The 26,388-nt window shown below is 41.3% G+C and overlaps 2 protein-coding genes across 3 annotated transcripts in view; both read left to right on the forward strand.

Moving 5' to 3' along the window:
* The first annotated feature begins 4,758 nt into the window (after window positions 1-4,758).
* LOC148126998 (uncharacterized) lies at window positions 4,759-23,980 on the forward strand. Its single transcript, XM_087927679.1, is given in 7 exon segments — window positions 4,759-5,768; window positions 13,298-13,402; window positions 15,598-15,669; window positions 16,444-16,545; window positions 20,455-20,841; window positions 20,844-23,176; window positions 23,272-23,980. Coding segments are annotated over 7 exon segments (4,395 nt in total). The 5' UTR covers window positions 4,759-5,081.
* A 71-nt stretch (window positions 23,981-24,051) lies between these two features.
* QRICH2 (glutamine rich 2) overlaps window positions 24,052-26,388 on the forward strand; it is a 41,348-nt gene continuing 39,011 nt past the window's right edge. Inside the window, exons 1-2 of one of the 2 annotated variants that reach the window (XM_087924807.1) lie at window positions 24,052-24,388; window positions 25,661-25,755. In XM_087924807.1, coding sequence (XP_087780933.1) covers window positions 24,193-24,388; window positions 25,661-25,755 — 291 coding nt within the window. In that variant the 5' untranslated portion in view covers window positions 24,052-24,192. Of the gene's footprint in view, window positions 24,389-24,435; window positions 25,756-26,388 lie in introns of those variants that run through there. The other variant, XM_087924806.1, reaches the window with a different exon arrangement.

Below are 26,388 nucleotides of genomic sequence, written 5' to 3' on the forward strand. Positions count from 1 at the left end.
ACACTTAGGAGGAGCAAATATGGCAAAGAAATCCTCTTGATCATCCATTACACTCTCGGAATTCAGCAGGGACTTCCTTCTCATTAAGAAACAAATATTTAGCATGAATTTATGTATTTATTACATCAATATGTATAGACACCCATCTTGCAATCATGACTCCAGACAGCAAACATAGGAGAAAAAAACCAAAACTAATGAATAGTAGCATGAACAGTGACACAATAATAATATAATCACTGTTATTAAAACAGAAGTAGATACTAGCATATGTCTGCCAAGTAGTAAAGTATTTGTCCTGTGGTATGAGAGTATGTCTGGCTTCAATGGGAAGTACAGAAGACAGTTGCTACTCTTTCACATCTTATTGCGAAGATATCCAATTATAGGTTAGAAAAAGTTCACAAAATCTAATGTTTCTTTTCCAGCATCAAGATGCTGACCTTACATAGGTACAAACTCTATACAATTATAGAACAGTTATATGATCAATAAAGTTCTTCCAAATTGATTCAGTGTTGTGTTGAATTATTCAACGTACAGCGAATACCACACCTAATCTTGCAATGTTCTCCTGTTTTTTCCCCCAAAGGGGGGGGGGGAGCTTGAGCCCAGTCATATTTATCCAAAAATGAATCTATTAGAGTCCCCAAGTGATGGTATCTTTAAAGATTAACGATAGAGAGATTTTTACTGCTAAATTTGGTGGCTGCTCTTAAAAAGCAGAGTAAAAAGCTAAGACTTCACTCTGATTGACCATATGTGGTTGGCTTATTGTCCCTACTGATACATTACAGCAGTAATTCTCATAGTGTTGTCTGGAGACTCCTGGGACTCCCTGACTTTCAGGGGATCTGCAAAGTCAAATATTTTAAAATTTTAATTTCTAATAAAGTAAATTTTAAATAGACATAACCCACATAAATCAAAGCTCTTTGGGGTCCTCAATCATTTTTAAGAATGTAAAGGGATCCTGAGATAAAACATCTCAGATCTGCTGCTGTAATGTATCCTGCTGATAAATAAGCCAAAGACATCCAGTCAGTTTGGCAATGTCTTTAACTTATTGACCATTAGACTAGCTGGAGTAGGGTTTAAAGTAGCTCGTTGATTTTGCAGCTATAAATTAATTTTCAAAAGCAAATTGGAAATGTTAATGTCCATGTTTTAAATTTTATTTTCAGAATAAATTCCAGCTTCTAGAATTTGTACTGAATTTGATTTAAAGTATACGAGAGCTTTTAATAGCCACAAATTTCAAATCAGCCTCCAATGATCTGGTTGGAGTGACATGATACAAAGGCTAATGGGACTCTTATTCCTTATATGACAACTTTTCTTATTGCAGTTTGCTGAATGTTGGTTTCTGAAATTCTTCCTTGTATATACAGCTGACAGAAGAACTATCCTTTTTGCCCTCTGCATTTGGCTCTCAAAATGTCTGAATGAAAAGAATTATGGTTCATATATAAAACAAAGCTTCATTTAGCTAGATTCACACAGCACATCAAATCATAAACCATTGTTTACAAAACACAGTGACTGTATTAGCACCACATATTACTTTTTAACCAAAGCACTCAATGCCTAGAATGTTATGACAGTGAGGTAAAATGAGGGACATAATTGAAGATTTGGTAAGGAAACTGAGCTTTACAGCTTCTCTCAGTTACCTGAACCATGTAATTTTAAAATATATTCATAACTAGGCAAAGTTGATTAGATATAAGGTTATAATCTATATTTTCAAAGTGAAGACATGCATCCATACCAGCAAATTCAAGGGACACTTTCTGAGCCCAGTAATACGTATTCTTACTTTCATCCTGCCTCTAGCAGTTGACCCTTTACAATTACTCCTTGACTTTAAAGAGGTATGTAGTAAATCTGCTCAAGTAGTAAATCTGCCCAAATAAGGACTAAAGGTGAATATATTCCATTTACATTTAATAAAATATAACAAGTATCTTCTTTATTCAATATATTGTCACAGTCAAAAAATGTAATTTTATAAAGTGAAGAACAGGAATGTCTGGCCCAGGATAAAAAAAAAAGAAGAAGAGGAGAGGGGAGAAGAGAGAAGAAGAAGAGAAGAAGTGAAAGAAAACTAGACTGTCTAAGCTAGGGGCTGAGGATCAGACAAAGACAGCATCATAGCAAATCATTACTAGGGATATTCCTTCGGCAGTTGGTGGGATGAGGCTATAAAATACCTTTGGTTGACTTAGCCTTAGCATCACTGACCACCACAGCAGCGGTCCCCAAAACAGCTTCATGCATACATGAGTGCCCGCCACTGGCGCAAATGGAGCTGAGCGCATGCGCTCACCCACTTGCACAGTGCAGGGTGGGGGAATTGGGAACACCTGATTTGGAAGGAAGGCCAAGCCTAGCAAAGACTGCACTGTCAAAGCAATCTTTGAAAAATCTTTCAGGACCAGCTCCTTGCCAAAACTATGGTCACAAGCGACGGTCATCCCCATCTTCAAAAAGGGAGACCCCAGCCTAGTTAAAAATTAACAGACCAATCTCCTTATGCTTCGTCACCTGTAAAGTCGTGGAATCAATTATTAACCAATCCATCATCCTCCACTTAGAAACAAACAACCTACTCTCTAATAAACAAGTTGGTTTCAGAAAAAAACTATCCTGTAATCTGCAACTCTTACACTGCAAAAATATATGGACTACACAACTCGATCAGGGCAAAGCAATAGACGCAATCTACATAGGCTTCTGTAAAGCCTTTGATTCAGTGGTACACGACAAACTACTGCTAAAACTAAAATCTTATGGTATCTCTGGACACCTACATAACTGGATAGAAGCATTCCTGTCAAACAGACAACAATTGGTCAAAATTGGGAGCGTCCTATCAAATTCTGTACCTGTCAATAGTGGTGTCCCCCAAGGCAGTGTTCTAGGACCAACTCTCTTCATATTCTATATAAATGACCACTGTGATCATATTAAGAGCAACTGCATTCTCTTCACTGATGATGTAAAGCTATTCAACACCACAGACAATACTACTACCCTCCAAAAAGTATCAGAATGGTCAATCAAATGGCAACTTCAAATCACAACAAACAAATGCTCTGCCTTACATATTGGCAGAAAAAAACCAGAAAATAAAATACAAGCTAAATAGTCAAGACCTTGTTGATGATCCAAACTTTGTCAAGGACCTTGGAGTACTCATCACTAATGATCTAAGTGCTAGAGCCCACTGTAACTACATAGCCAAAAAGACATTAAGAGTTGTTAATCTAATACTACGAAGCTTCTTCTCTGGTAATATCATACTACGAACTAGAGCATACAAAACATTTGCTAGACCTATACCTGAATACAGCTGATCAGTCTGGAACACATAGCATGTATCTGATTGAGAAAGTCCAGAAATATTTCACAAGAAGAGTTCTCCACTCCTCTACTCATTGTAGAATACCTTATGCCACCAGACTCGAAATTCTAGACCTAGAAAACCTTGAATTACGCCGTCTTCGGTCTGATCTAAGTATGGTATATAAAATCATACATTGCAATGTCCTACCTGTCAATGAATACTTCAGCTTCAACCATAACAACACAAGAGCACACAATAGATACAAACTCAAGGTTAACCGCACCAAACTTGATTGCAGGAAATACGACTTCAGCAACAATGTCTGGAATACTCTACCTGACTCTGTGGTTTTTTTCCCCAAACCCCAAAAACTTTAACTTTAGACTGTCTACTATTGACCTCACCCCTTTCCTAAGAGGTCTATAAGGGGATTGCATAAGCGCACCAACGTGCCTACCATCCCTGTCCTATTGTTTCTTTTATTTTTCTTATATGTATCCATTTCATGTATTCATAACTATGTATATATTTATACCTATTCTCTTGTAAGCGATTGACAAATCAAATACTAAAATACTAAAAATACTTATCACTCACGAGATTTCATCCACTTGGTTTTTGTCTGCTAGAACAGAGTTCCCCCTCAAGCTTTCCGGCTTTGCGGACCGGCGTCGGAGGGGCAAAAGGGATGGTTCCGCGCGAGCGGCTGGCAAGCGGGCGCACAGCCCCATTTGCACGAGCAGCGGTGCCCGCGCGCCTGCCGCTCATGCAAATGAAACGCGCCCGCGTGTGCTCGCCCGCTGCTCGTGCGAGTGAGGATGCGCGCTTGTGCTCGACCGCCGTTTCCCCAGCCCAGTTGAAAAAAAGAAAACACCACCTCACTGCTCAGAGGTTGGGACCCGCTGCTTCTACGGTATTTTAACATCACTCTGACGGGGAAAATAAAGTCTTTTGATTTTGTGTATATGAGATATATTCTTCATATTTGTATGTATAACTGTGAGCGACGGTGTCCGCCTTTAATCTCAGAGGAATCTTTTTTCTCGGCAACGACGGCTGCTGTGACAGGGAAAACTAAACGTGAAGGAAACGCTTCCTATTAACATTTCAAATTCTCCATCGGACCCTTCTTCGTGCGGCTCGCGGCCATAAACGTACGTGTAACCGTCCCGAGTCGCCTAGCAACCACGAACGCCCGAACTGCATTCAAATCGGCAGAGGCAATGGAGTAAACAAAAGCACATGGGCAGCGACGACGGCGAATCCCCGAGCCGGAAGGTTTGTTACGCCACCAATGGAATGTGAGAACTGACACTGGGCTGTATTGTTAGGCGGAGAAGATTCGGGTCGCTAGGAGGAGCGAGAGACGCCCTCTTCTATCCCGGCTTTAACTAGCGGGTGTACGGAAGGCTTCCGTAAATCGGATCCCGTTCGTGAACAGAACAGAATAGTCTTAAGAATATTAGAGAAGAAAGCATAGTAATAATAGTCCTAGGCTGCTTTTTTAGGATGAGAATTTGCTCTTTTTGTTCTGCCGCAGAAAAAGAATCAATCTTGTGAAGGAGAAAGATCCATTAGTGGTAGAAGTGCTTTCCTAACCAGAAGGTTATTTTTTCTAAGAGTCAGTATATGAGCAACAGATTTATATAGTTACATTGAAAAACAGATTTTATATATTTATTTTTTTAAAGAATTTTTCAAGCAATTGTCCCACTTAGAATTCGTTACCAAAATGTCTATCAAAGTCACATTATATGAATTGGCAGATCTCTCCATAGGGACCCCGGAGGTTGGCATTATCAATTTCAATGCCCTCCATGCTCTCCTCCATGCTATCATCAGCTACCTCAACATTCAAGATATCAAAGCAGATGTAAAGATGGACAGAGGTCCTCCAACCAAGCCAGAGATGGCCTTGCTTTCTGCTACAACAGAGGCAGAACCTAGTGATTTATTGGGCCAGGAGGCATTGCCAAAAGAGAAGGAGGACAAGGGAGGCACTTTGAGAGAGGAGCCGGATTCTCGGTTTGCTGACTTGGAAAAGAAACTAAAGCTGATGGATACCAATCTCCGTGGTGTGAAAGGTCAGATTAAAGGGATAGAAGGCCAGGTCCAGGGGGTATTAGGTCACGTCCAAGAAGTAGAAAAGCAAGTCAGTGGGGTGCAAAATCAAATTCATGGAATACAAGATGAAGTCCAAGGGGTGCAAGATCAAACTCAAGGAGTGCAGGATAAAGTGAAAAGAATGGGGAAAGACCTCATAGGGGTTGAAAAGCAGATTGCTGGACTGGAGAAGCTTCCTTCGGGGATTGAACTGCTAGAGAAGACCCAAAGTGGATCCGGCACAGCTGTATCTGACATGTGGCAAATGATGCAGATGCAGAAAAAGATTGAAGCCAGTGAGAACGGAATCAACCAGGTAGGTCAGCTTTCAGTCTAGTAATTAAAATGTTAGCAAAATGGAGCCTTATATGGACTCCCAAACAAATACATATATAAATTTTTTAAATCATAGCTGACAATTTGCATTGGGACCTTAATTGTAAGGGGTGCATAATGTCTTTCTTTAATAATACACTTTACTGTATTTCAAAGCACATTGTGATTATCCCACTGGAACATTCCGGAATCATATAATCTGCATGTATTGTGAGATAAATGAACCACAACAAAAATGTTGTGCTATCAGATCATGCTCTCTGGTTCCAAATTTCTAATATCAATTCCATTTGGGTTGGATGTTTGCTTCATTCACACTGTAGCTGTTTTTTGAATTAAGAATATACTAGTAACTTTAGTTTGTAAAGCCAGTGTATGTTTTCTGGTGTGCAATAGGCTGAGGTTTTCCATTTGTTGGAAAAAAATAAAAACAGTATGAAACTAAGAACCCCACCTCCCCGAATGACATTCTTTTGGAACTAAAAAGGAAAGAACCAGAGCCATGAGGCAAGAAATTGGGAAAAGTTGAGTTTATAGGTATTGGCTGGGCTAATGCTTTTATACCAGCATCCTCTTTGTAAATGAAAACAGTAATGGTTTTTAATAAAATACAGACATCTGCAAGAATGAACTTGACACAATAATGGCACAACACAATACCTTGTCATAACATTGGTAAAGGGAATTCTTGCCAACAATATTTGGGAGATTAAAATTAGATAATATTCAAGCAGGAATGTCTCCTTTACATACACAGTAAAAACCCAACAAGGCAAATTTAGACTACTAAATAGAAACAAGCAATAAATTTCAACATTCAGTGTAAAGTATAGATACCAAAGTGTAGTCTTGTTTGGGAAAACAGATTGGATGGAGTGGGAGAATTTATAGCAAGTTTTTTCATAATTCTTTTCTCTATATTCAGTCGTTGATCTTTTGTTTCTCTTACTTATTTTTCTTTTTTGTATATCATTATCTCAAGATTTTTTTTAAACAAAATAATGGCTATCTTGATGTGGCAGTTGCAAGAATGAGAAAAAACATGTAAGTGGAAATTTCAAAGACTATATGATGGAGCTTGCTTATGATTGTTTTGAGCTGATTTGGAGAAATCCAAGAGGAAGACTATAATGGTGACCATCCACTGAGAATCAAGTAAAAGGATAACATAGCTTAATTGACTAATAAAGAAAAAGATTATGTTTACCCAGTTTTATTATATCATTCTTTGGAATGAATTTTACATGTGGTTCTTTATTACCGGTTTCTCTAGATACAGGGTTATTTAAAATTTGATAATTGGTAGCATTCAGGTAGCACAAAACACTGATCTTGACATATAGATCTTTCTGGTTTATAAGAAAAAACATTATTTCATTTTTCTTTTTGGGATGATCTGATCATCCCAATCTTTGCTAGTCCAGTGCCCTCTAGATATGATGGATTATAATACCTGTCCTTCCAGACTCAATATGGCCATTAGTTATCCAGGATAAGAATTATTGGAACTGTATATCAGTTATACAGACTTATAAATAAGTCAAAATTCATTTAACACAACAATAGTCCTATTTTTTTAAAAAAAAGTTTACATGCAAAAAAAAAAGCAGTAAGGAAGAGAGTCCACCCCCATGCTAATCAAAACTAATTTGACACCTTTTTGTGCCTTAAAAGCTAATCAGTTTATTATGGAATAAGTTTATGTGAACTTTTGTCCTCTTCACTAGATATGTGAAACATCCTTCTTTCCTTCAGTTAGCAATAGCACTAGCATTTAGATTTATATACCACTTCATAGTGCTTTACAACCCTCTCTAAGCAGTTTACATATTCAGCATATTGCAACCAACAATCTGGTACTCATTTTACTGCCCTCCGAAGGATGGAAGGCTGAATAAACCTTGAGCCAGTCAACCTTGTGCCATTTAAAGCAATTATGTGGCTGCCCAACTTAAGATAATGTGACTCTGGGCTGTATACAAAAGAAAGAAACAACACTGGCTTGAAGGTACCAAAAAAATCAAGGTAACATATTTTCTCAAAATATGAATTATATTGGAAGAAGCATGATAAATAAATTCATATCTTTGAAAAACAGATTGTGTTAACTTTTAACTTTGTTGTTTCTTGCATAACTACTTATCTAGCTGAATGTAATTGCTCTGCCAGAGACCTGAGAATCTAAGGGATTCAGATCAGGCAGGCAGGTATCTATTACAATTAAAGAATAACTCTGACAGATATAAACCTGGGAGTATGCCAGTAATGCCTGTTCACCCGTATCCTCCCTAGTCATCTTTTTTTCTTAGTTAGAACTGCTGAATCAAAAATAGTTTAACCTCAAGCTGAAGTTATTCCAAGAATGGCTCCCCACAGAGAGAAGCCATGCAACAGGTCACTACCAGAGTTGTAGCAATGCATTCCATCTGTAGGAAATTTCCATTTGTTTTAGAGGCTTCTGCCAGGATGCTGTGATGAACCAGGTGAGATGGATAGGGAAGTTGCTCCTCCTCTTGCTGTTTAGAAAGTGCCATATTTCTTTTGGTGCTGAAATCCCAGAATTTTATATCACTAGTAGTGGGAGACATTTGCAGGACTAGTCCTACAATTAGGCAGAATGTGGCCGTGGTTTTAATTTGTAGAAACCATAGTCTTCCTAAACAGCCTTACAAGTAGTTCTCATTTAGTAACTGCTTCAATTATAGACCATTCACTTTCAGCAGTGATTAAAAAAGTAAGTGTATGACCTTTGTAGATCTACAAATCAAAGCTGAAGTAAGATCATAAGCACAGTTGCAATTTTACTCATTGACTGCTTCTCTTAATGACCGAGTAGCCAGTCCAATTGTTGTCGCTAAACAAGAACTACCTTTACTAATTTTTATCTCCTGAAGATACAGATGTTTTCTGCTTTCTTATCGAACCTCCTATGGTTCCCCTGAATATGGAAATGAAACAGATTAGAAAACATTCTTAGTTGATTCTACCTTCTGATGTCCAAAAATATCTCCTGCTGCATTCTAGAATATAAGAATCATTCTTCCCATTAGAAATCTTCTGTATAATAAGGCCCTACCGTAATATTAATTAACAGAACAATAATTTTACTATTTTTGCAGTTTTACCATTTTAATAATAATAATTAATTATTATTAACATTAATATTAATGCAGTTCAGAAGAAGAAATTGATGTGTAATTGCATAGGCAAATTAAAGTCTTTACATGGCACTTAAGAGAGGACTCACCTTGAGTAACCTCATTTTCCTTAATCCCAATTCTATTCAGTGAAATTGATTCCCAAAGAAGCGAGTAGTTGTGCAAGCTGAACCTTGGTTTCCACTTTACAAGGCTTTTGGGTGTACATTGAAAAGTTCTATGTTGTGGGGAAAGATATAAAGATATATATATATATATATATATGGGTCTTTGGTTGTTCGGGTTTTCTCCCGCGTAAGATTCGAAGTATCTAGGCAACGTTTCGATGAAGTCTCATTCATCATCTTCAGGCTTCTGTCTTCGGCTCTGTGCTTCTCTGAGTGAATCAAAGCGTTGCCTAGATACTTCGAATCTTACGCAGGAGAAAACCCGAACAACCAAAGATCCATAAATACATACATACATACATACATATATATATATATATATATATATATATATATATATATATATATATATATTTTCTGAGATTCTCATGGTATTTGTATGTGGATCTTTGGTTGTTCGGGTTTTCTCCCGCGTAAGATTCGAAGTATCTAGGCAACGTTTGATGAAGTCTCATTCATCATCTTCAGGCTTCTGTCTTCAGCTCTGTGCTTCTCAGAGTGATGTGAGATTGCAGCTGCTTCTTCCTTCCACCACCACCCAGCACAGATCAATTCCGTAGCCGAGACACTCATCTCCAGAACAAAATGCTTAGCCGATGAACAACACCAAAAAACCGAACTACACACTCTCACCAATGTACTAACAGCCAATGGATTCCAAAGAAAGAAGATTACCCACCTAATCCAAAAAGAAACCCCAACCAAAATCCAAGACAGAGAACAAGAAAACGGCAAAGCCCTCCTCCCATATATAAAAGGCACTACAGACAAAATCAGCAAGATCCTCCAAAAACACAACATTAAAACAGCATTCTGCACAAACAGAAAAATATCCACCATCCTAAGAAACCCCAAAGACAAAATCAAATTAGAAAACCAAGGAGTATACGAAATCCCCTGCACTGCCTGCCCCACCACATACATTGGACAAACTAACAGAAGAATAAGTGCACGCATTGAAGAACATAAGAACTCAATCAAAAAGAAGAAACGACCTCTTCCTGGTCCAACACCTCAAAACCACAGGACATGAGATTGACTTTAAAAATACCAGAACCATCGCCAAAACCGAACACTTCAACAGCAGAATAATCAGAGAAGCCATAGAGATAGAAAACGCCCACACAGCATGAACAAACGAGATGACACCTCCCGCCTTCCAGCCATTTGGAAACCCGCCCTCATGAACAGACGAGTACCTAACATGAAGAATGACACCAGACCCACACCCATGAGAGCCACACAAGATGCCACCACCACACTTCCATGTAGAAAACAGACTCACACCCACTCAGAAGATGAGACACCACCATGGACCAGAAGCCGCACTGCAGCTGCATCACTACCCACTTCAAACCCCTCCGAGCCATACATGAAGCAAACCGACACCCACTATGAAGATGCAGCACGACCACGAACTCAAGCCAAACAGCAAGATCACAGCTCACCAACTCAAATCCCCCAGCAACTAAGACTAACCTGAGCACAACTAAGCCCCCACCTGAACAGAACATGCCTCCAGCCAATCAGAACACGACCAACCCCCAATCAATCAGAACACATCCAAACCCCCTACCAATGAGAACACACCCCACCCAATCAGGACACAGCCAAGCCCCCACCCAATCAAGTCACACCCCACTAGCAGTTAAAAGGAAGAAGCAGCTGCAATCTCACATCACTCTGAGAAGCACAGAGCTGAAGACAGAAGCCTGAAGATGATGAATGAGACTTCATCGAAATGTTGCCTAGATACTTCGAATCTTACGCGGGAGAAAACCCGAACAACCAAAGATCCACATACAAATACCCGCGAGAACCTCAGAAAACAAATATATATATTTATATTCAAATTGGGTGGTCATAATAGTGCAAAACCTCTGTTCCGGGAAGGCATGTCTACACTTGATTTCTTAATAAGATGCCTGGTGCTTTGATGTTAAGAGACTCCTAGGTAACAAATGCATTGAAATGAGAAAAAAAATCTCAAAAGATGTATGGTCTTTCAATCCCCCTTTAGATCTAGATAGAGATGTAGTTATTTCTTTTAGCCAAGGACATAGGCAGTCAGTAACTATGCTATATCTGTGTTTAAAAAAACTCCTCAGAACTTTTTAGATCTAGCCCTCTTGTATGAGACATCATAGTTATAGTGTAACTAAATAGGCTACAGGTTACTCATCTCTACTGTAGACTAAAGCAGAATTTCTTCTCTTTAACTTGAGACCTCCAGATATGTTGGCTTATTATTTTCTATTTTCCTGGTTTACATGATGAAGCAATTAGTTTTTAAAACTTTAATTCATATCTTGGTGGCTCATTTGAGAAACATAGCTGCTAATGAAAACTAGGTAGCCTGCCCTGCAAACCCATTGCTTTGACTGGTATACTTGTGGAAAGGGAATTTCATGAAGGCAGTAGTGTCACAAAAAACAGGAAAAGCCCAAGGGGAACATCAGGTCAGCCAGAAAACAAACTTACATAGGAAAAGGAATCAAATAAAAAGTATTAAAGAATCCCTATAGACAAAAGCCTAAGGAATTAAGAAAACTAGACAAATAGGAAAAGGAAACAAAAGATAATTTAGAAAACCCTTACAAACACAGGACATACCAAATATGCAAAACAAACAGACAAAAGACACAAAATATAAATTACAAAAGGGACAGACAGGAGATTGCCACAGAACAAATATGAAAAACTATCTTAAAGCTAAAAGAGATTACAGAAAACCAATAATACAATCTGGCCACCCCACGGATTTTGCCCTCGGGCGGAAATAAAGACAAACTCAAAAAGGATTTGAAACATTAGGCACAAATACAAACACTCACACAAAATCAACTTACAAAGGGAGAAAAGGGTATAAAAAACCAGGGACTTACCATGGGAAGCTAGCTAGCCCAGGAAAGCAGACTTCTCACTGTTCTCCGCCTTCCTGAAAAATAAAAAGATCCAGCTTTCAAGCAGTTGTCCGTATCCTTGCACCGGAGCTCTCCCAGTGGGAAAATCGAATCCTCGAAAGAAAGGCATTTTGACATCTTTCAACATACTCTATACCATTGTGCTGTGTGATAGTTTGGCTGAAACAACTTTCCTTCAAATCATCTTGCTGTTATAGAAACACTACAGTATTTAGGGGGAGAAAGGGGTGATATTTCTCTCTGTTCTCTTGCTGCATGTTTCAAATAAAGTACCTACAATTGCTCTTAGGAAGCATTTACTGTATCTGTGATTAGCTCTCTGGGTGGCTCTCCCATCATAAACAAGTAAACGGACTTCTGTATAAAGTAGGGATACCAACTAAGTAAATCCCTTTTCCTTCCAAAGTAACATTTTGTTAGTAGAGCTTTTGCATCTATAGGATAGCAGAATGCATAGCAAAATACTCTTCCAATAAATGGTTTCTTATAACGGTTAAACCTGAGTATATCAAAAGAGAAGCTGGGCTTCTAAATCTTGCAAAAATCTTCTCAAGATTTCCTGATTGTTTTTTTTTTAAAGAATGTGTGATGAGGCTATTTGAAGATTACATTGTATGGTAGTGTTCATCTTCAGTGAATGCTGTTGGTCTCAACTGCTAGTGGCTTCCTTGTTTTCCCCACAAGGCCTGTTCCAGCAATTGGAACATGCTTCTCTCCCCTAAGGGAGAAACCTACTGGTGTTTTTATTCCCTTTTGACTGAGAGGGAACTCAGGGAATTTAATTCAAATGTGTTGCTGCCGTGAATATTCTCTCTTCTTATTTGGTTAAGAATGATTTTGATTATGGAGTGGAAGCTGAGGCCTCTCCATCAAAACTAGCATTTGGTGGAATACTTTCTGACACCTTCAGTAACTACACATTAATTTCCAAAGAATGATCAATAGAGAGACCTAGATTCCTCCTGAGAATGCATTCATTTTTCCTTAAGAATAAAAATCTGCATTTTCCTGATTTCCTTTCCTTCTTTTGCTGCAGTTTAGCTCTGAGGAAAAGCATTCTTTCATCCAGTCCCCTATCAACTGCTTTAAAATAAGGTTAGTTTGTGAGATCAAAGCATAGATTTCCCATAGTATGTTTGTTTGGTTTCAGATCTCAGAAACATGAGGAAGACAAGGACTAAACTGGAGACCATCCTTAATCAATTGTCTAAAGGACTAAATACATTCACCTTTCGCTTTCTCACTTTTTTCCTTTTGTAGGCTATGTCCCTGTTACAAGATTTAGTGGATGAGACGAGCAACATGAAATCAGCCACAAGCAACTTGGAGGATGAAGTAAAAAAAATCAAGGAACACTTAGCTGTGGTAAGCAGCTTTTATTTTGCTCTGTTGGCCTTGCAAGCCTTTGAGAGTTGGCTGCATATGTTCATGACTTGGTTGTTTAGTTCTTTCTTAAAACCTCAGGGATCTAGATTTTCTGACTAGGTACTATCTGCACTCACTTCCAAATGAAGGTACACATAGAGATCAAGGGTAGATTGAATTGTCTTACTTTTCAGCAAAAGATAGAGGTTTAAAATCAGGGTAGCAGCAATAGTTCAAATGCTTTTATTTTGCTTTGTAGGCCTGAAATCACAGGGGCTAATCCATACAAAGAAGTACAGGTTATCCTTAACTTATAACCATTCATTTCAAAGTTACAACAGCACTAAAAAAGTGACTTTTGACCACTTTTCACACTTACAACCATTGCAATATCCCTGTGATCAAAATTACAGTCATTCACTTAATAACTGTGGCAAGAAAAGTTGTAAATGGGGCAAAATTCCTTTAACTAACGTTTTACATACAACATAAATTTTGCACTCAGTTGTGATCGTAAGTTGAGGACCATCTGTACAGAAATTACTAGGGTGGGGTATACATGCACATTTTGGCAAAAGCAGTGTGGGATATAAACTGTTTCCTACAACAGCCCTGAATTGATCAAGTTCCTAAACAGTTTATTTTGTGTGGGTGTGTGCCTACTAGAGTTAATCAGAGCTTCCCTACCTTATCTGAAAATGGAAAAGAGCTTATTTTATTAGTACTGCATTGGGGTGGGGGGATGGACAACTGTAGGTCAGAGACCCCAAACTCTTCAGTTCCTCAGCCTCTTCATGAAATTTCATATTGTTCATTGAGTTTCAAATATTTATTTTATGAAAATAATGTAATAAATAGTACTTTAACGAATAGTACTACAAACAACAATAATAATAGTAATAGCGGCCTTGGGCAATACCACCTTTAACAACATCAGAGAATATTTGCCTATTCTAGGATTCTGGGAAGGAATCCAGGGGTGGATAAAAATGCCAAATCCAGTCTAAGCATTTGGTTAACTATAGGACCAACCATAATAATAATCATGACTACATGTGGCAGTCACTGGCTGTAAGAAAAGCCAAGAACCCTTGCTAAAAGAAGTCAGTCAAGGAAAGCTCTTGAAAGGCAACAAAGGTGAAAGCTGAATATTTAAAAAAATGAAAACGAATTTGTTAATTGGAAGCATAAGCCAATACATAGCCAATACTTGAAGGATACTGAAGAAAAGCAGATTTTAAAAACCCACATGGTTAAGCATTTTTAAAAAAGAAACTGAAGGCTTTATTTTAGCTGCTTAAGGTTTGTCAGCTAATTGCATGAAGGTGAAAATATTGCCTTTCTGGTGATCAATGGCTGCAGCAAAATTTTACCAAGTGACAACAAGCAGAGTTGTAAATTATTTATTGGAAGCTTTTGGCAGAAGTTACAGTAAAAATGTCTGGGATTATTATATTGAGAAGGTTTTGGAAAATGATCAGGTTAAAATTTTGGGGAGTTTAAGATCCAAACAGGCATGCATCTTGTTCATAACATGGTTGATATAAAACAGTTATTGAAAAGAAGAAAGTCTGGTTCATTGATGTCACTGTAACAGTGATGGTACCGGTAGGATTGAGGAAAAAACAATTGGGAAAAATTTACAAAAACTGGGACTGACAGATCAAAGTTGAATGCTTATGGAAAAATAAATTCATTGTTATACCAATTGTGATGAGAGTCATCGGAGTAATGCCTAAAAGACTCCCTCATTATCTGTCAATATTGAATTTATCAAACCTGAACACTATAATTTTACAAAAAAAGAACACCAGGCTTGGAACTGTTTATATTCTTAGACACTATTTATATCGATAGTTGTTTATATTTTTGAGTAATATTAAATGAACTGCACTCTAGAGCTGTTCCTTGAGACTAATTTATCTCCTGGTGCTTGTTTTTGTTTCTCTGCACTCTGGGATTGAAGATGTTTACTCCCCGCTCCCTGCCCAACTTATAAGAGAAAAAAAAATGGCCCCCAGAGCAATACACTTACTTTGACTTAGGCATTCTTTTTGTTTTTTTGCTTGAATTTTCCCTGTGTGAGCGAACCAGCTCATATTTAACTTCCCTTTATGACATGTTTAGTACCTATTCATAATCACAACTTATATTTGAATAGAAAGGGTAATCTAAACTTTTATTTCATTTTGCAGCTAGATCCTCGTGGGTTTGATGATCGTTTAAATGTTTGCCTGAGTGATCAGAGTAGCTTGGATCATGATTTGGTATGTTCTTGCCTTCTACAGAAAAGTAATTTTTGTGCCTGGTGGTTGTGCAAAATCCGAAATATCTGAAACAGTTTGTCCAGTTGCCCCAGTTGCTCTGTGTTAACTATATCTTTCATCCTGGTCTGAAGTTCTTTTAGTGTGCAAGCTTGGCATTGTTATTCTCTTCCATTATTAGATTCATCTTATAGAAAGCCGCCAGAGTTCATGTAGATGAACTCTGACAGCATCCTCCAGTGCTTCTGGTGCAAATTAGTGGCATGAGAAACTCCACATCTCATTTGTGATCTCCAGCTCTCTGAATTGCTACATAGTCATTTTTCCTGGCAAAGTCTCAGTACATTGGCAGGTCCTAACAAAGCAAGACTGTCGTTCATTCAAATAATCTCCATGTTTTCTCTTATGATGTCATTGTACCATGATATTATTTTGTAATTGGTGTCATTTTCATTATTACAATTGACAAATTATATAAGTTGCATATTTGAGTCATTACATCATGATCATGACATATGTGCTTTCAGGGATGTCTGTGATGATAATCTCTGCTGATGGTCTTAAATTAGACTTAACACAAAAAGAACAAGGAACTGAGAAGAAAAGGACAGTAAGTCCTGGAGCACCCAATTGCTGGATGATTTGCTTCTTAATTTGATGCTGTTATCTAAAGTAATTCCCCGGGCTTCCAAATTCCTAATGAAGAAGGAATAATGGTGGACAATGTATAGGACAGAAGGATGATTTTCATATGATTTGGTTTTGATTCTTTTCTAGAAAGATTTAGAGAGGAGGTTAAACCAATTCCCATCTCCAGAAGAAATGGTACGGTGGGAGGTACTTGAAGATATCCTTGTGAAGGGAAAGAGCCCATCTCCTGTGAGTATGGTTTAGTTAGAATGGCATGTTTCCATAATGGATTCATGCTGAAAATAAGCTGTGAAAAACATAGGTTATCAACTTGTACCACATTTGGAGAAAGAAAAATCCCAGAATAAGTTTGATATTTAGTACTGTTGCCTATTTTCTTGTACATTACAAATTTAATTGCTCTTTATGATATAAAAGAGTTATTAGACATGTACCACGCAATCTCTCTCTCGTCCTTAACTCTTGAAGAAAGAAGGAACCTTCCATACTATTCATCCAACAATTTATAAATGCAGTATAATGGCCAAAATTTATAGAGAGATATAAAGAACAACATTTGTCCTCTCCCAGTCAATTGGCACTTCACTATTTCTCCAGGATCTCTCATATCAATACATAATGGTTTGCTCTGTCTATCAGCAAATTGCTTTAATACTCTAAAATTAATCTGGATGTTGACATTTAAATTAATTAGAAATAGATATTCCCTAATATATTTCTATCAGTCTCCATATTCAACACTACCCCTTCAACCTGCTTTTTGCATTTGCCTGAAGGAGCAAATGTGCTTTTGCTGGTCAAGGCTGAACCAAAAGTAGGAATTGGGTTGTTGTTGGGTTTTTTTGCTTTGTTTTGTTTCACATTTTGTTATCTCCCTTTTTAAGGGATGGGGTACTTTTTGCAGTCTTCATCTAATAGTTGCTGCAATAATTCTTTTCTTTTTGTTTTGTCTATACCTAAAAAAGGACTTCTTGTGGTTTTAGCATTCTTTATCAATCTTGGCTCATTCTGACCTTTACCTCCCCTTATATTTCTCCATAAACAGCCTGTGTTTTTTCCCATGACAATCAGTCCCTTTGTACTGCTTACACACGTTTTTTTTTAAAGCTCTCCCTCTCTACTTGAATTACTTTTTCATTCATAATTCTTTCCTAATATACCTGCTATTTCAATTTCCTCAGTGAAATAATCCTAGTAAGTTAGTATCAAGTTGAGGAAATTTCATCCTCCTGTTTTCTTCTCTTTGAAGGATAAACCAGTAATTTCCTTAAAGGACCATACTAGACGGAATCCATCTCCATACAGATGTTGGGATCTTTATCCCAAATGTTAGGATAATTAAAGTTTCTCATCAATACTACTATCTTTAAGAGAACTATACTTTTCTTTTGGGAATCATAGGTTTCATCTATTTGGTGAGGCAATGGTATATACAACATTATTACAGAATAAGAGAATAGTAGAGTTGAAAGGCACCTTGGAGAACTTCTAGTCTAACCCCTGCTCAGGCAGGAGACCCTGGGCCTGTACCATTTGAGACAAATGATTGTCCAGTCTCTTTTTAAAACCCTTCAGTGTTGAAGCACCCACAACTTCTGAAGGCAAGTAATTCCACTGATTAACTGTTCTGTTGGGAATTTCTTCTTAGTTCTAAGCTGGTTCTCTCCTTAATTATTTTCCTTCGATTGCTTCTCATCCTGCCTTCAGGTACCTTGGAGAATAGGTTGATCTGCTCTTTTTTGTGGCAGCCCCTTGGAATAGTGCTATCATGTCACCCATAGTCCTTCTTTTAATTAAACTAGACATACCCAATTCCTGAAACCATTCTTGTATGTTTACCCTCCAGTCCCTAATCATCTTTGTTGCTCTTCTCTGCTCACTTTCTAGAGTCTTAATATCCTTTTATATCATGGTAACCAAAACTTGATGCAATATTCCAAGTATGGTCTTACCAAGGAATTATAAAGTGGTATTAATACTTCCCATGATCTTGAATCTGTTAATGCAGCCTAGGACTGCATTGGCTGTTTTTGGCAGTTGCAGCACACTGCTAGCTCATATTTAAATGATTATCCACTAGCACAAGATCCCTCTCACAGTTATAGTAACTGGTTTTATATGACCCATATAAAACCTATTCCATAATTGTGCATTTAATTTTTCTTTCCTAAACATGGTTTAGTTTTTCCCCTTATTTTAAACATTTTCTATGGCATCATCAAGTTTATTCACTTGAATTTTAATCATACAGTGCTAAACCATACCATGTTAATTCTCCTTTTCTATTGCTCGTTCTACTTGTGAAAGTATATCCTTCAGTTATATCCCCGATATAACCTACTAAGTTGCTGTTATATCTATGTTTGCTTTCTTGAGGGCAGAGTTCAAAGACAACTTGTTTATGTATCATACAAAGAGTATTAGTGTATAGATAATAAATGCATATAAAAACACTTTGTCCTTCTGTCACCAGTTCAGATGCCCTCCTACTTCTGTTGTAGATGTATACAAGTTTATGGATAATTTTTAAAATTATTTTTATTATGCAATTTTCTTTGTTATATATAAAATTTCCATATCCACAAAGGCAGAGTACTGACTGGATACAATCTCTTTTAAATGCAAATACCAATAATAAATCTTATACACACAATAAATATAACTATTATTCTCAAAATCTGTTCAGCATAAACTTATTAAACATTTTCCATTATTTAATTAAACACTGTTTGGTTTTGTCTATAATTAGTTAATAATAAAGCATTATAAAACATCATATAACTATCACATTTGTAACCATTTATCCTCCAGGTCTATTAATCATAATGTTTACTTATCCTCATTATTCAATATTCATTATTTAATTACACATTTACTTCATTTTTATTTACATGTCCTCCTTAATTCTAAACTTCTGCTTCTATTTTCTAACCATTGATAGAAAAATTCCCAAGTTAAAAAATATTCTGTTTCCTCCTTATCCTTAATTTTCAATATTAATCTATCCATTTCAGCACATTCTAGTATTTTCTTTATTGCATTTTCCTCGATAGGTATATTTTCATTTTTACAGTTTTGTGCATGCACAATTCTCGCTGCTGTTACCACATGTAAAATTCAATATGTATTTCTTTTATTATATTTTATGGATACTTTTAGTGTAGTTTACTTTATTGTCATTGCACCTTGTATAACGAAATTAAATACCATCTTCAGTGTACATTATGACTATGAAAATAAACACAAACACACATCCTTCACATTCTATACATTGAATTCAAAACCCCTGATATTGCATTAATATTGCACTATACAGTAGAATTCAACAGAGCTACTGCCCTGGGATAGAAGCTGTTTTTCAGCCTATTTGTCCTTGTTTTTATTATCCTGTACAGTCTGCCAGATGGTAATAGTTTAAAAAAAGGGTGCCCAGGATGAGCTGGATCTTTGAGAATGTTTTGAACTTTCTTAAGCAGCGAGAGCTATAAAGCTCTTCCAAAGAGGGGAGAGGGCAACCAATGAACTTCTGGGCAATGACGCTCTGTATTAATGGATACTACTGAGTAATAGAGCATTTAGAGAGGTTTTCATGGGGATGTAATTCTCTTTTCCTTTCAAACAAGTTTTGTTGATGGTTTAGAGGAAAGGTCACCTATTAAAATCAATAAATTCTTTGATTGGTATGACTGTTACTATGCCATTTAGCTTTGGGTAAATTAAAGACATGACACTATATCACTTGAGAGACATCTTGTCACATTGTTATTTCACCTTTCCATTGTAGTTTAGGGTAGCCATTTATTCTCACAACAGCTTTCTAAAAATGAGTGAGGCTGTAGTAAAGTGACTGAGCTAGTAAGCCAGGCTGATCAGGGACTCTGCTTCTTGGTTTGAACACTCAGTTTTATTCATCTGTGACCAAGGATCAAAAGCCATGCCAAATTCTATCAGAAATTGTTCACATTCTCTAATTATGCACCTGCATTGTTTAATCATTTAGAACTATAATAATGTCAGTGAAAGGAAATTGCACTTTTTAAAATATAGCTAATCTTGCCTCCTATATAATGCTTTAATAATCATTTTTCTTGTCTTTCACTTGTTATTAAATCTATCCCCTTTCCATTTTCATTTTAGCACACAAGTCCAGTCCAACACACTCCAACTAGTTCAACCTCACCAGAAGGCAAAATTGTGGCATCTCCACAAGCTCAGCCTGGCACTGCTACCGCTACTCAAAGAACAGAAGGAGGCCAGATCCCACCAACTGGGGCTCAGGCAGGAGCACCAGGGGCTCCAAGTGGAGCAACCATCCCTGGAGTACAGCCAGGCATTGCTGGGATTTCAGGACCATTTGGACCTCAGCTTGCAGCACCTGGGCTATATCCTGGGGCACCTGGAGCTCAGGCTCCCTTTCCTGGAGCACCTGGGACTTATCCTGGGGCACCTGGAGCTCAGGCTCCCTTTCCTGGAGCACCTGGGCTATATCCTGGGGCACCTGGAGCTCAGGCTCCCTTCCTGGGCACCTGGGATCTATCCTGGGCACCTGAGCCCAGCTCCCTGGAGCACCTGGGATCTATCCTGGGGCACCTGGAGCCCAGGCTCCCTTTCCTGAAGCACCTGGGACTTATCCTGGGGCACCTGGAGCTCAGGCTCCCTTTCCTGGAGCACCTGGGACTTATCCTGGGGCACCTGGAGCCCAGACTCCCTTTCCTGGAGCACCCGGGGCCTATCCAGGGGCCTATCCAGGGCCCCAGGCTCCCTATCTTGGACCATCAGGGGCCCAAGCTCTGTATCCTGGGGTTCCACCGGACCAACCTGTAGGTACTGGGGCTCAGCCTGTAGGCCCTGGAGCTCAAGGCCTTTATCCTGGGGTACCCGGGACCCAGCCTGGAGTTCCTGGAGTGCAACCATCATATCCTGGAGGACCTGGGGCCCAGCCTGGTGGTCCTGGAGCCCAAGAACCATATCCTGGAACACCTGGGACCCAGCCTGGAGGCCCGGGAGCCCAAGCACCCTATCCTGGGGCTCCTGGGGCCCAGCCTGGAGTTCCTGGAACCCAAGGCCCTTATCCTGGAACATCTGGGGCCCAGCCTGGAGCTCCTGGAGCCCAAGTACCATATCCTGGAACACCTGGGACCCAGCCTGGAGGCCCTGGAACCCAAGCACCCTATCCTGGGGCTCCTGGGGCCCAGCCTGAAGTTCCTGGAACCCAAGGCCCTTATCCTGGAACATCTAGGGGCCCAGCCTGGAGCTCCTGGAGCCCAAGTACCATATCCTGGAACACCTGGGACCCAGCCTGGAGGCCCTGGAACCCAAGCACCTATCCTGGGGTTCCTGAGGCCCAGCCTGGAGGACCTGGAGCTCAAGGCCCTTATCCTGGATCACCTGGGGCCCAGCCTGGAGGTCCTGGAGCCCAAGTCCCTTATCCTGGGGCCCAGCCTGGAGGTCTGGGAGCCCAAGCACCCTATCCTGGAGCTCCTGGAGCTGAAGGCACTTATCCTGAAGGACCTGGGGCCCAGCCTGGAGCTCCTGGAGCCCAACCATCCTATCCGGGAGCACTTGAGACCCAGCCTGGAGGCTTTGGAGCCCAAGCACCCTATCCTGGGGCACCTGGGACCCAGCCTGGAGCTCCTGGAGCCGAAGGCCCTTATCCAGGGATGCCTGGAGCTCCTGGAGCCCAACCACCCTATCCAGGAGCACTTGAGACCCAGCCTGGAGGCCTTGGAGCCCAAGCAGCCTATCCTGGTCCCAGCCTGGAGGACCTGGAGCTCAAGGTCCTTATCCTGGGGTACCTGGGGCCCAGCCTGGAGGTCTGGGAGCCCAAGCACCCTATCCCGGAGCACCTGGGGCCCAACCTGGAGATCCAGGAGCCCAAGCACCCTATCCTGGGCACCATGGGCCCAGCCTGGAGGTCCTGGAGCCCAAGCACCCTATCCTGGGGCACCATGGGCCCAGCCTGGAGGTCCTGGAGCCCAAGTTCCTGGAGCTCAAGGCCCTTATCCTGGGGTACCTGGGGCCCAGCCTGGAGGACCTGGAACTCAAGGCCCTTATCCTGGGGTACCCGGGGCCCAGCCTGGAGGTCTGGGAGCCCAAGCACCCTATCCTGGAGCACCTGGGGCCCAACCTGGAGGTCCAGGAGCCCAGCACCCTATCCTGGGGCACCATGGGCCCAGCCTGGAGGTCCTGGAGCCCAAGTTCCTTATCCTGGGGCCCAACCTGGAGGCCCAGGAGCCCAAGCACCCTATCCTGGGGCACCATGGGCCCAGCCTGGAGGTCCTGGAGCCCAAGTTCCTTATCCTGGGGACCAACCTGGAGGTCCGGGAGCCCAAGCACCCTATCCTGGGGCACCATGGGCCCAGCCTGGAGGTCCTGGAGCCCAAGTTCCTTATCCTGGGGCCCAACCTGGAGGTCCGGGAGCCCAAGCACCCTATCCTGGGGCACCATGGGCCCAGCCTGGAGTTCCTGGAACCCAAGTCCCTTATCCTGGGGTCCAGCCTGGAGGTCCAGGAGCCCAAGCACCCTATCCTGGAGCACCTGGGGTGCAACCTGGAGGCCCAGGAGCCCAAGCACCCTATCCTGGAGAATCTGGGGCTCAGCTTGGAGGTCCAGGAGCCCAAGCACCCTATCCTGGAGCACCTGGGGTGCAACCCGGAGGCCCAGGAGCCCAAGCACCCTATCCTGGAGCACCTGCGGCCCAGCCTGGAGGTCCAGGAGCCCAAGCACCCTATCCTGGAGAACCTGGGGCTCAGCTTGGTGGTCCAGGAGCCCAAGCACCCTATCCTGGAGCACCTGGGCGCAACCTGGAGGCCCAGGAGCCCAAGCACCCTATCCTGGAGCACCTGCGCCCAGCCTGGAGGTCCAGGAGCCCAAGCACCCTATCCTGGAGAACCTGGGGCCCAGCCTGGAGGTCCAGGAGCCCAACCACCCTATCCTGGTGCTCCTGGACCCCAGCCCGGGGGTCCAGGGGCACCTGGAGTGCAGCCCGGAGGTCCTGAAACTCAAGCACCCTATCCTGGAGCACCTGGGGCTCAGTTCGGAGGTCTTGCAGGCCCTGGAGTCCAGCCTGGAGGTCCTGGAGCCCAAGCCCCCTATCCTGGGGCACCTGGAGCCCAGGCTGCATATCCTGAGGCAGCTGGAGCTCAAGCTCCATATCCTGAGGTTTCAGAGGGTCAACCTGGGGCTCAACCACCCTATCCTGGGGCACCCGGAGCCTATCCTGGGGCACCTGGGGACCAAGTTCCATATCCTGGTGTTCCAGGGGACCAGACTGGGACTCCTGGAGCCCAGCCTGGTATTACTGGAGCCCAACCTGGAGTTTCTGAAGGGCAATCCCCATATCCTGGGGCAGCTGGGGCCCAAGTTCCCAGTGTTCCAGGGATCCAACCTGGGGCTCCTGGAGCCCAGCCTGCTGTTCCTGGGGCTGAGCCTGGAATTCCTCGAGCCCAATCCCCCTATCCTGGAGTACCTGGCCTCTACCCTGGGGCCCCTGGAGCTCAAGCTCCATATCCTGGTGTTCCTAGGGCCCAACCTGGTGCTCCTGGGACCGAGGCAGAGTATCCTGGTGCCCCTGGAGCTCAAGCTCCATATCCTGGTGCTCCTGGGACTGAGGCAGAGTATCCTGGTGCCCCTGGGGTTCAGCCATTCTATCCTGGAGCTTTAACTGGGACACAACCCGGATATCCTGGTGCCCCTGGATTCTATCCTGGAGCCCTAACTGGATATCCAGGCCAGCTTGGAGGGCCTGGGCTCTTTCCACCTGGATATCAACCTCCTGCCTTACCTGCTGCTCCTTCAGGCCAATTGATTGTGCCACCTGTTCTAGGTGTTGGAGCTACACCCCCATCATCTCCCCTCTACCCCACCACCACTCCTATGGGGTATTCTGAGATTCCCTCCTCTTCTACCCCTTTGGCTCCAAGTCGCTACGCGGAGACGCTGGATGCCCTGCGCTCTCTTTCTCAACTGAATGACCTCTACCAAACTCTCAGAGACCAGATCGCCATGCTGGACTACTACAAGTGTGGCCATTCTGATCTCCGCAGGCTACAGGACTTCCTCACTGATGCACGTAAGGACTGCATGTGCATGTAATCCCCTCACCCCATGTTATAATATAAGAATTCTTTCCTCGAAGCTTATCTGATACCTCGAGAACGCATGTGAAGAAGAGGGAGGCATCAATAAAACGAGTGCAGTAATAGTGAACCTTTTGGGCTTCGCATGTCAAAAATTCAGAAAATGCCTAATTTGACTCTGTTGGCATGTCATTCCCTCCTCCTCGCATCCCAAGCCAAAAAAAAAAAAAGCACAATTATCTTCCCCTGCCCTGTCTAGCAATCCCAAACTGCTGCATTCAGTGGTAGTGCTGAGGCTGGCCCTGAAATAGAGGCCATTGCCATTCAAAATGGCCTTTGATTGCCCCTTGAACATGGCATTTCCTGGGATCTGCCATGCCCTGTTTACCTTACCTGATCTCTTTCTGTTGACAGGCCCCTGTAGCTTATGTCAGACTGCTCCAAGTTGCACAAGGCCCTCATTCTTGAACTGACATTGGACAATGCTCTTCCGTGGCCTTCACACAATTTTGGAGTGCTCTGGAGGCTGCGCAAGAGCATAGGGAACTACTGGAGGGTCTGGAGGCTGTACAAGAGCACTTCCCATTCTCACCTGGCTGCCAAAAATCACACAAGAATGGGGTGTGTTTTGAGAACAGGTTTTGGATGTTGGTGAACACTGGTATGTCCTCAAAAGTGTCATGGCATGTCACCCTTGACACACATGTCACCATCACTGACCTAGAGATTGCTGAAGTATTTTTGAAAAGCAAAATTGTCTTCAACATCATCACCATTCCATATATTTTGTGGGAGCAGAGGGGGGTAAGGCCAGCATCTTTTAATCATGAAAGGCCAGGATCCTTTTGAAGGGGTGAATCTCATAGTATTGATAAAAAGGAAAGGAGCCCAAGAAACAGCTCATCCACACACCCTGCTTCTTGTGGGAATACTGCACTAACATTTTCTCTCAGATGGGGCCTCCCTGCATAGCCTTTGTCCCATTGCCATCCGACCGCTGAAGTAATCTAAAGTCACTACCAGCCTTATTCCCATTCTGAAAGATGGGAGGAAAGTATATTTCTATGGCTATCTAGATGAGCTGTAAGATTTAACCTGTTCTCAAATCATGAAGAGTGCTACTACTTTGAAACAGAGGTGGGGAAGGGAACAGAACTTTGAAAAGATGGGGAATGGGACCATGGGCCTGGCTGACTATACATTATTTTATTACAAGATCTACCTGAACCATATTCATAGCTTTTTTCCTCCTTATTTCTTGATAGTTTATAAGACCTTTGCTACCATCCCACCTAATCTGTCAGAAAAACTTGACGCTATGCGTTCCTTGGAAGAAGACTTCAAATCTGAAAAAGAGGTGGTAAGTGGAGAAGGAACATCAGGTTGTGAGAATGGCTGCTTTCAGATTTTCCAAGGAGATGGTGCTTTAGAAGGCTGTCTAGAACATGGGCTGCAGCTGAATGATTCATTGTTTAAAGCGCTTTATTGAATACAGATAGTCCTCGACTTACAACAATACATTTAATGATCATTCAAAATTACAGTGGCACTGAAAAAAGTGACATGACCATTTTTCACAGTTACAGCCTTTTGTAGCATCCCCATGATCATGTGATCAAAATTCAAATGCTTGGCAACTGGTTCATATTTATGACCATTGCTGCATCCCATGGTCATGTGATCACCATCTTTTGACAAGTAGAGTCAATGGAGAAGCTAGATTCATTTAACAACTGAGTTACTAACTTACCAACTGCAGTGATTCATCTAACAACTGTGGCAAGAAAGGTTGTTAAATGGAACAAAACTCACTCAACAAATGTCTCACTTAATAGAAATGTTGGGCTCAATTGTGGTCATAAATTGAGGACTACCTGTAATTGATTCCTAATGCATTGAATTCAATTCTAAAACTAATGGAACAATATTGTTACAATATTTTTTCTATCCTAAATATATTATGAAGCTCCCTGTAGTTATTTTGGGCTTTATT

Source organism: Pseudonaja textilis, chromosome 2, assembly GCF_049901715.1.
Source record: "Pseudonaja textilis isolate UNSWEBS1 chromosome 2, rPseTex1.2, whole genome shotgun sequence".
Lineage (NCBI taxonomy): Eukaryota > Metazoa > Chordata > Lepidosauria > Squamata > Elapidae > Pseudonaja > Pseudonaja textilis.